Source organism: Rhinopithecus bieti, unplaced genomic scaffold, assembly GCF_001698545.2.
Source record: "Rhinopithecus bieti isolate Rb0 unplaced genomic scaffold, ASM169854v2 scaffold_53514, whole genome shotgun sequence".
NCBI classification, from domain to species: domain Eukaryota; kingdom Metazoa; phylum Chordata; class Mammalia; order Primates; family Cercopithecidae; genus Rhinopithecus; species Rhinopithecus bieti.
In genome coordinates, this window is record NW_016820813.1 from 306,414 (window position 1) to 317,636 (window position 11,223).

The 11,223-nt window shown below is 43.1% G+C and overlaps 1 protein-coding gene across 5 annotated transcripts in view; it reads right to left on the reverse strand.

Annotated features, from left to right (window-relative positions):
* Positions 1-11,223, reverse strand: part of TUBGCP5 (tubulin gamma complex component 5) — a 42,359-nt gene that overhangs the window by 2,388 nt on the left and 28,748 nt on the right. For 4 of the 5 annotated variants that reach the window (XM_017859965.1, XM_017859963.1, XM_017859962.1 and 1 more), the window contains exons 13-20: positions 9,902-10,100; positions 8,740-8,928; positions 7,805-7,987; positions 5,101-5,185; positions 4,881-5,001; positions 4,250-4,428; positions 2,725-2,850; positions 1,714-1,802 (exon numbers count right to left, since the gene is read on the reverse strand). In XM_017859965.1, the coding sequence (XP_017715454.1) occupies positions 1,714-1,802; positions 2,725-2,850; positions 4,250-4,428; positions 4,881-5,001; positions 5,101-5,185; positions 7,805-7,987; positions 8,740-8,928; positions 9,902-10,100 (1,171 nt within the window). The remainder of the gene's footprint in view (positions 1-1,713; positions 1,803-2,724; positions 2,851-4,249; positions 4,429-4,880; positions 5,002-5,100; positions 5,186-7,804; positions 7,988-8,739; positions 8,929-9,901; positions 10,101-11,223) is intronic. The other variant, XM_017859966.1, reaches the window with a different exon arrangement.

Sequence of the window (11,223 nt, forward strand, 5' to 3'; positions counted from 1 at the left end):
GAGATGGAGTCTTGCTCTGTCGCCCATGTTGAAGTGCAGTGGCACGATCCACCTCCTGGGTTCAAGCAATTCTCCTGCCTTAGCCTCCTGAGTAGCTGGAATTACAGATGCCCACTATCACGTCTGGCTAATTTTTGTATTTTTAGTAGAGACGGGGTTTCGCCATGTTGGTCAGTCTGGTCTCGAACTCCTGACCTCAGTTGATCTGCCCTCCTTGGCCTCCCAAAGTGCTGGGATTACAGTTGTGAGTCACGGAGTCCGGCCCAGCTGCTTTTTTTTTTTTGAGACAGAGTTTCGCTCTTGTTTCCCAGGCTGGAGTGCAATGTAGTGATCTCGGCTCACCACACCACAACCTCCGCCTTCCTTGGTTTAAGCGATTCTCTTGCCTCAGCCTCCCGAGTAGCTGGGATTACAGGCATGCACCACCACGCCTGGCTAATTTTGTATTTTTAGGAGAGACGGAGTTTTTCCATGTTGGTCAGGCTGGTCTTGAACTCCTGACCTCAGGAGATCTGCTTATCTTGGCCTCCCACAGTGCTGCGATTACAGGCGTAAGCCGCCACTGCGCCCAGCCTTTCTTTTTTTTTAAGAGAAATATCGAACACATGTAAGAGAGAACTTCGTAAGGGGCTTCCATGGCCCACTGCCCAGCCATGGCAGGTGCCACCCAGGTGCCAAGCTTACACCGCCCAGCTCCACCACAGTATTTGGAAATAAACCGGAGACATCAGGGCACTGCAGTCATGAATATTTCATAAGTATAAATGTATACTCTAAAGATAAAGATTCCTTTCAAAACACAGCCACACCACCATTTGAGTCAGCAATATAAAGCAAGTAAGACTTCTATTTCCATCCCCGCAAGGATGGCTTCATCTACTATCTTAGTTTCTAGATTCAGAGTACAGCCAAGAGGAGATTTTCAATTATATTAGCACTCAAATGAACTCTTACCTCCTTACTGACATGGAGGAAGTACAGGCTATTATTGTGACAACCCAGTCAACCAAACATGTGCTTTTCCTTCATGGTAGTAATAGCAGAACTACTGTGGCACTGACTTCACAAACAGGACAGGTAACAAAATACTGAGCTGTACACTGGGGTTCACAGTAGAGGATGGCAGTGCTGGAGGGAACTGCTCCTGCGTCCACTGTCCCTTGATTCAGTGCACTTGCCTATGTGATGTGTGCGAATAACGAACACTCAAAATACAGTATCTTTCAGAGCTCATCCAAAATACAACTTTGGAGAACAGTCTAGCATGACGTCCAGAATTCGGTTTAAAATAATTCAGCAAGTGTGACGGGGGAGGTGGGCACAGACATGACAGAGCTGTCCTCACTGGCACAGCCGAAGCAGGTGCCAGCACGGTGTTCACAACTGTCCTTGCCACTTCTGTTTGAAGGTGTCCACGATAAACATTAACAAAACCTACACAATATAACATGAGTGTAATCTAAAAATGTTTGCCTGTTCAGTTAGAAGACCTCAGATTTTTAAAAATGTTTTACTTCTCACAAAAGACTTGTACTTTTTTTTTTTTTTAAACTCTGGGTCTTGCTATGTTGCCCAGGCTGGTCTTGAACTCCTGGGGTCAAGCAATCCTCCTCTCTCAGCCTCCTGAGAGGCTGGGAAGACGTTGTCTCTAAAAAAAGGGAAGCTGAAGCTGAAATGGTTAGAGCGCAGATGCTTCAGAAGTCACATACTTACCGCCAAGCGCCCAGGCCTGCCTGCCAACCGTCTGCAAACATGAGGGCCAAGTTCAACACCTTCATGATAGCTTCTTTCACAAAGCTGACCTGGAGACGAAAGTCGCAGAACACAAACTGTGTAACTAGGTTTGGACACTGATACCAGCACTTTCACCTATTTTAAATGAATCACAGAAAAAGCTCCTCACCACCGTGACTGCCTTCTATGTATATGGAAGGGTACTAGGCTCTGAACCATGCCCACTTGGGAACAGGCACATGCATTCACTGAATGGAATATACAGGCGGTATTAGCAGTAGAGCCAAACCAACAGAACAAACTGTTAAGACCTTTTCCTGGGATGGCCATTTAAATTCACCAATGAAACTAGGATAAAGAATTCCAATGGTTTTAACATGACGGAATTCCGTCTATTCATGTGAAGTGGACATACTGTTAACTGCAGACATGATTTTCCAACTGAATCCAAGAGTAACGCAGAGTGAGTGCTGACTATTAAACACAGTTCTCATGTTGCTCTTAGATACAATTTCTATGAATAGGGCACTCCTCCTTGTTTCTTTTTGAGACAAGGTCTTGCTCTGTTACCCAAGCTGGAGTGCAGAGTGCAGTGGTGTGATCACAGTTCACTGCAGCTTCGAACTACTGGCCTCAAACGATGCTCCCACCTCAGCCTCGCAAGTAGCTGGGCCTCCAGGTGTACACCACCATGTCTGCTAATCTTTTTAATTTTTTGTAAAGACAGAGTCTTCCTACGTTGCCCAGGCTGGTCTTGAACTCTTGGCCTCATAAGATCTGCCTGCCTCAGTTTCCCAAAATGCTGGGATTATAGGCATGAGCCACTGTGGCTGGCCTGGGGCATTTGTTTGTAACCTCATTTGATCTGGTTCTTCCTTAAAGAATATTCTACAGGACAGAAGCATTACTTAATCACCATAAAATTCCAAAGCAGGCAGACAGCGCCACTCGCCCAGCAGGGGCCACATCTACAAGAGACATCTCATGTACCTTTTCTCTCAGCAGACACCGGTCATGGATGGTTGACAGATACCTATAGTGAATTTTAATCAACTGATCTAAATCCTTGGCTTCCTCGACTTGATGTTGAAACTCCAGCCCTGTACTGTGGAGAATCTTGGAAGAGAAAGATAAAAAGCTTAATCAGCAGCCTTGAGGACTTGTGTGCTGCACACAAATCTTCTTTACTAAGCTCTTCTACTCCTCTCAAATTCTTCCTTCAATAATCACAATCTAGAAAGTTTCGTAAAGTACCATCTTCAAAGGCTGCCTAGATACTCTGGCGTTCTGATCCACAGGATGGTGGGGGTTAGTCCTGTAGGACACCCACTGGCACAGTGAATGAGTGAACGCCAAAGTCTGGACTAACAGATTCCCTGGCAGGAAGGGGCAAGTACATTAAACTGTATATAAGACACATTGATTAAAAAAAAAAAAATCAAGTAAATGTGTTACTTTTACACAAATAATTACAGTGAATTTATTTCTTAAGTTCCTTTTCTCATACACTGATCTTTCTCTAAAATGAGTATAAGCATACTTCAAATAAAAAACAAACTAAGAAAAAACTTAAACTCTTATCATTTAGGGGCTTAATGAAGGCCAACCTTGTGAAGGTCAGTAATGCAGTCAGGGGAAACATGGAGCCCCTCTGCCATAGCCTTCCTGTCCAAAACACAGGCTTCAGCGGCTCACTTCACCAAAGCAAGGTGGGTTTCAGAACTCATAGACCAGGTATAAACAGGTCTAAACAGCAATTCAAATGCCGAATGCACACTGTCCTCAATAACGCTGTTCTTTTCAGAACTCACAGACCAGGTATAAATAGGTCTAAACAACAATTCAAACCCCAAATGCATACTGTCCTCTAATAACACCGCTCTTGTTCCAATTTCTGAACCCTTCTTTCAAACTTCCTCTAGAACTGGCTATTAGATGTACCAGAAAAACAGTTTCATTTACTTTGTAGTGAGTTACCTCTTGTTTTTAAGAAAAAAGTCTATAACCTGGCTGCATCTTCCTCCCAAACACCACAGTGGATTTTGGCTGTTATTAAACATTGGAGCCATTTTCTAGGGACAGCTGTCATCACTATTGAACACTAAAGGACTACGTGGCATTTCTAACATATATTCCAGAGCTCAAATTTGGATTTAGAAATAACAGAGAGGGGATAGCTTTTACCTAAGGAGTTTAGTGGTAGAAGAGACACAACAATGGTAGTAATTGGAAACAAGGCCGGGCGCGGGGGCTCAGTTCCAGAAGAGGAGCTGTGGCTGTGCCTGTCCCCAGGGGCTGCTGGACAGGAGGGACAGCGGCCTCTGGATACACATATTCCGGTATAATTACAAAAACATTCCTCCCACTGCCATGTTATTTTATGATCAAATTTGCTACATGTCCCGTTTTCACAGTCTGTAGGCATTTTGTATTTATAAACACATTATGAGTAATTCTCCATGAACAACTGTATAGATAAGGCGATAGAACTGAAGCAGATGGGAGAGGCACAAACCCTGGTCATGATGTAGTTGTGCAAGCTGTTCACGAAATGCATGAGCTTCACTCTTAAGAGGAACATGCGATGAATCTGCTGTCTTACTGGTTCTTTTTGTGGTCCGAACTGAGCAACTGTGTCTTGTTCATGTACAAGGCCTTCTTGAAGATGTGGTTTTTCCGCAGTACTAACCAGTTCTATAAAAGATTGGAAGAGCAAAGTGGACAGAAAGAGCATCAACTCAAGCCCCACTGCACCATGATGCCTGTTTTTGGCAGAAACTCGGAGGGATGCGGCCCTGGCACCACAGAAAGCACTGGCAGGGGTGGCAGGAACCGAACCTCAGTGCCTCTGGAAGGTGCAGTGGGAAAAGTTCCCTGTATCACTTTTCCTAATCAAGTTGTTGTATTTCAGATCAACTGTACATACAACTTCCTGATCTTTCTTTCAGGTATTTGACATCCGTAAACCCCCTGCTAGAATACGCACCATTCTGGCATTTCTATACACATAAAAAATGATTGACAACCACCAACCTCTTTTTTTTCTTTTTTCCAGATCTCCATATGCTTCCCTTCCCCACCAACCTCTTTTATTAAGGGCTAAAATTAAATTAAATTACAATTTATCTGCTGAAAACAAATCTTACCACCAAAAAGTAAAACATCCAGACTATATTTTGCCCACTTTATTTGCAGTAAGAGAAGAAACACTTGATTATAAATTTTTTGACATTCCAAACTTATAACAATGTCCACGGGCCATGGGACCTATTAAACAAAAACACAATTAGAACAGAAATAACCAATTACTTGCATGTTTTAATTTCAGTAGAAAACACTGTTCATACAAAGAATATAAGCATATACCTTGTAGCTGAGGGTCAGACCGTCTAAGATATGAACAGGCAGTTTCTTCTTAGCTGTGTCAACATTTTCAAAAGATATAGACAGACTAAAGAAAGAAATTTCAGTTTTAGTTTGTGAAAGCACTATGTCACACAAAAATCCTCTTTTAAAATAATTAGCATTTACATAATATTCCCCAAAAGATACTGCATTTCATAAAAGAAATGCAAACATTCCAACAAATGTATCAACTATATATTGTATTCTTTTCTAACATGATATCCAGAGCCTCATTTAATTTTTTGTTGATTTTTAGATTTTGGAAATAACATAGATGCGGATAGGGCGGGGTCTACTCTAGATGAGTTTAGTGGTAGTAATGTAGACTTTATATAATTCAATTGTAATTAGAAAAAATTGGGGGCCGTGAGGGGGTTGCTGCGGAAGGCTCTATGCCTGTCGATCCCAGCTACTTGATGGGGGTAGTCTGTTGTGTTTGTGGTTTTGTTCTCAGGTCGTTTTGGGTAGGATGTGTGCTTTCAGTTGTGGTTGTTGTTTGTGTTGGGTTTTTGGTTGTTGTGGTGTTTTTGGGTTTGGCGGAGAGCGGGGCGTTGTTGATCAGAGGTCAGGAGGATCGTAGACCATCCTGTTGCGAACACCCGGTGATATATCTCTCCGTTCTCTACTAAGAAATAACATACTATAAAATATCTAGGTTGTTTTCCTGTTCTGATGGTTTTTATTGGCGGACGCCTGTAGTCCCAGCTCGCTCGGATTGGCTGAGGCTATCTTTTGAGAATGGCGGGAACGCGAGAGGCGGGCTCGAGGCTGAGGATTTCCGGCCACGACGACCCGAGGTCCTGGAGACAGACGTGACTCTCTCTGCGAATAAATAGTAAAAAGAAAAGAAAAATAGAAGAGGATTGAAATCTCAGTATGCTCATTTAATCCTCAAAATAGTCCCATCAGTGGTTCCTGAGAAATGATGCCCTCTTCCACAGTCACAGAGGCACTAAGAGGGGATGCCTGGATGCATATGAAGGTTTAAAGTGGGGAGTGAACTTCCAACCCAGAGATTGTCAAAGGGCAGTGTGATTATGAACTGGCTGATCATGACACAGGCACTAGTCAGAATTTTTAGCTTTTGGCCAGGCACGGTGGCTCACACCTGTAATCCCAGCACTTTGTGAGGCCGAGGCAGGCAGATCACGAGGTTGGATCGAGACCATCCTAGCTAACACAGTGAAACTCCATCTCTAGTAAAAATACAAAAAATTAGCCAGGCATGGTGGCGGGAGCCAGTAGTCCCAGCTACTCAAGAGGCTGAGGCAGGAGAATGGCCTGAACCCTGGAGGCGAAGCTTGCAGTGAGCCGAGATCGCACCACTGCACTCCAGCCTGGGCGACAAAGCGAGACTCCATCTCAAAAAAAAAAGAATTTTTAGCTCTTAATGGCCTGGTATGTATGCATTCACTCAGTGCTTAGCAGGCATCTACCAAATATCAATACTAAGTTAGCTGCTGCACTGAGCAGGCAATAGAAAGCCAATCTCTCTTCCCTCCAGGGACTCCCAGCCCAGTGTAGCACATGAAGATATAGGAGTGAGCAGACCTCTGCCGGGCCCAAGAATTGGAGAGTATGTCACAGGGAGGTGGGAGGACAGTACATGCAGACACCAGAAATATCCTGAAATCCGTGAAATGCAAAGTGAGATAGGAGAGAGAACGTGGTGTGTATGTGTGCAGGACATGAGGCTGGGAAAACGGAGCCAGACAGGAAATAGCTTTCTCCCTTCCGAGACAAAGCTTAGTCCATTTGCTAGGAGCCACCCACGGGGAGCACACGCATGAGTGGTGGAAGTCACTGCTGGTGGTCTGAGGTCACTCTGGTGAGGGTCAAGTCTGTTTTGGTGGAAGGGAGTGAGGCTGAGAGAGACAGAGGCCACGGGGGAGGTCTGAGCCAGTTCTGTGATGTCAGGGGCATTCTCTAGGAGGCAGGACTGATAAACCTCACATGTGGGAGCTCAGAGAGAGGAAGCACTGGCTCCAGCCATGTGAAGGAGGCCATCAGACCCTGACAGGCTGTATGGTGGCAACTTTGTCCTTTTTTTGGAGGGACGAGGTCCCACTATGTTGCCCAGACTGGTTGCAAACTCCTGAGCTCAAGCAATCCTCCCAATTCGGCCTCCCAAAGTGCTAGGATTACTGGCATGAGCCACTGCACCTGGCCATATGGTGGCATCTCAACGTCTTTTCTTGTTTAGTGGGAGACTCACTTAGCTAGCCTCTGCCTCAATTTTCTTTTTTTTAAAATGGAGTCTCGTTCTTGTCGCCCAGGCCGGAGTGCAGTGGCGTGATCTTGGCTCACTGCAACCTCTGCCTCCCAGGTTCAAGCGATTCTCCTGCTTCAGCCTCCCAAGTAGCCAGGATTCCAGGTGCCTGCCACCATGCTTTTTGTATTTTTAGTAGAGATGGAGTTTCACCATGTTGGCTAGGCTGGTCTTGAACTCTTGACCTCAGGTGATCCACCGCCTCTGCCTCCCAAAGTGCTGGGATTACAGGTATGAGCCACCGTGGCTGGCCTCCATTTTCTAATAAGTAAAATAATATTAGTAAAACTCATAGGAATAGTCTGAGGATAAAATAATCTGTGTAATTCATAGAAGACTTATTGGCACACAGTTCATGTTATACTAATTTAAATAAAGGTGGCTTCCATATTTTACCGTGAACTATCTTCAGGATAACGCTGTCCTACTGCTTCTTGGAGTTGGACATTAAGAAAAGACACATTCTGCCACGTTTCCTTTTCTCTTATTTTATCAAAAATGGATGTGTAGAAGTCATACATGGTATCTCCTCCTTCCATTAAGAAAAAATTTCTCATGGCTTGCAAGTATTCTACCAACCTGCATGGAGAGAAAACGAGTGACGCAAAGATCTCTGGTGTTCGTAAGGCAGGATTTCAGATCAACACCAGGTTTTGTACCCTGTTTTTAGTGAAACAAGTTTACATTCTACATTTACTAAAATTAGAAATATTAACACCTATTACACTTGTTCCAATAATAAAAACAGCATAGGTTTTCATCATCACAAAGGTTATCTTCTATAACTAAATGATAGAAAATTGGGCAGTCACAAAAATGTTAACAAAAAAAATCCAAATCCCATCATTTATGGTGGATTTCCATCATTAATATTTAATTTTTGGAATGTTTCTTTCCTGTCTTTTCTACGCGTTAAGAAAACCTAGTTCCTACCATATTACATATCCTGCTTTTAAATTGCTGTGATTTTTATGAACTTTACAAAGTTCATATGTGGGTATGTATACACCATATTGATGGATACGCCATAGTTTCAAGAACTAGTCATCTATCACTAAGTAATTTAGTCTTTTTCATTCTGATAACAAACTTTGTAATTTTGTAAAACTTTTCTGTATTTGTTTTGGGAAAGATTCTCAGAAATACAGAATTAAGTTTCACAACATAGTTAAGAAAATATTGATGGTCAATTGATTTCTCTTAAAAAATTGTTTACTGCATATCCATTTCCTACTCTAATAAAAACTGAATTGAAATAGATTTTAAAATAATCTCAACTGTTCAAGTACAATCAACTATTTACTACTTCCAAAATTAAATTACTCTTTTACCTGTAATCTTTTTTTAGAGTTTGCATGAGATTTCCACAGCAATCTAGATACTGCTTGTCAATATGAGGATAGAGGCAGGATCTCAGCGTTAACTCAAAAGTCTGGCATGTCACAGATTCCGATGATCTATCCACACATACATCACCACCAGCAAACTTCTCGTGAAAGTCACTCTGCTCCAAATACATCCTTCAAGATAAAATGTGTCTTCTTTTATGAGCTGCTGTCAACAGAATTCTCTTAAAACCCTAAAGTCCCATTTTACCTTTAGTCTTGAAGTTACCAACTACTACAAAAGAGAAAATCTTTCTCCCAAAATATCCTTTGAGTGAACCAGTCTCTTGAAGTTGCCACTGCCTTAGGCTCAGGTACTACAGCTGGTCTTCCTAGTGATGAGGGCTGGACACAGCAAATGCTGGCCTTCAGACAACCCGGAACTATGTGGGTATTAATGACTTACTCTAATGGACTAAGTGCAGAAAAGCAGCGTAAGCCCAGGACATACTATACGCCAATGGGGACCCTGACTCAATGGGTGTCGAGGGCCCACTCATGGCCCAGAGTTTCAGCATATTCTGGGTAAATGATGACACTTCCAGGGGCCCGAGGACACAGACAAAATTGGTACCACATGGTGGCAGGGTCATGTCTGCAGACTTCCACAAACAACATGGAATCCAAACTATACACCTGAAATAGGCAGGCACAACATCTTGCATTCTGCTTGTTATAAAGGATAGGCAGGGCGCAGTGGCTCACAATTTGGGAGGCCGAGGTGGGCGGATCACCTGAGGTCAGCAGTTTGAGATGAGCCTGGCCAACATGGCGAAACCCTGTCTCTACTAAAAATACAAAAATTGGCTGGGCGTGGTGGCACACGCCTATAGTCCCAGGTACTTCGGAGGCTGAGGTACGAGAATTGCTCAACCTGGGAGGCGAAGGTTGCAGTAAGCCAAGATCACGCCACTACACTCCAGCCTGGGTGACAGAGTGAGGCTCTGTCTCAAACGAAAACAAAAACAAACAAACAGAAAGAAAGGAGAGCCTACAAGCGTTTTTGTTTTCAGGCCTGGAAAGCCCTACCTGCCAGAAATAAACAGTTAGCAAACATCGCACAAATGACGCCATTTCAATTCCTGATAACCTTGTGGGTGTGGATCACCTTGCAAAGTTAATGGCAAGCAGTGGATCATGAACATCATCCAGTTCAAGATGCCTTTCAGCAATGGACTGCATCTTCATTAGATTCTCCTTGGTTGCCTGTTGTTCAGTAAGAACCTGTGGAGCGGAATCTTCTCCATGTCGAAGACGGGACTGTACAGATTCCAGAAAGAGAGTGTATAAACTTTTTCTTTCTGCATCTAAAACATAAAGAAATACGTAAGGTGAACTATATTCTGTTTAATCACATTAACATTAAGTAACAAAATATATATATATATATTTCAAGACAAGAGTTTCGCTCTTGTTGCCCAGGCTGGAGCGCAATGGTGTGACCCTGGCTCACTGCAACCTCCGCCTCCTGGATTCAAGCAATTCTCCTGCCTCAGCTTCCCAAGAAGCTGGAATTACAGGCATGTGCCATCATGCCCAGCTAATTTTGCTTTTTTTTTTTTTTAGTTGAGACAGGGTTTCACCGTGTTGGTAAGGCTGGTCTCAAACTCCTGACCTCAAGTGATCCGCCCACCTTGGCCTCCCAAAGCACTGGGATAATAGGTGTAAGCCACTGTGCCTGGCCCAAGAAATATTAAATAATATCATGTCTGGGTGCGGCAGCTCATGCCTGTAATCCCAGCACTTTAGGAGGCTGAGGTGGGTGGCTCATTTACGCTCAGGAGTTTGAGACCAGCCTGGGCAACATGGTGAAATCCCAGCTTTACAAAAAATTAGCTGAGTGCAGTGGCATGTGCCTGTGGTCCCAGCTACTTGGGAGGCTGAGGCACGAGAATCGCTTGAGCACTGGGAGGTGAAGGTTGCAATGAGCCAAGATCAAGCCACTGCAGTCCAGTCCAATTTGGGCAATAGACGTGACACTTGGCCTCCAAAAAAAAAAAAAAAAATTTCCCTTTCTTCTAGGATGGTCTATCCCTGTTTTTTTACTTTTACAGTGTGGCAAAACTCAACATTTTTATATTCTCTGTTAAACAACTGCAAAGTTCATACAATTACAACGTATAAGCTAATTTTTTTTTCTGAACAGAGTAAGATCCTAATCAGAACACTTGAAAGTTCCTACAGTACTGCATAACACTACGGTAACACTGATAAGAGTCACAGTCTCACTGGAAAAAACACTTCTGACAGTGGCCCTGGTAAGCTCATTATATAAGAAGGAAATACTCCACAAAGTGAAAATAAGTGTTGCATCTACTTATTTCAAGTAGATACAATAATATAATTAATATAACACTGAGATGATTGAGATGTATAAATAAGGTCACATCTTTATCTTCCAAGGTTTTTTTTTTTTTTTTTTTTTTTTTT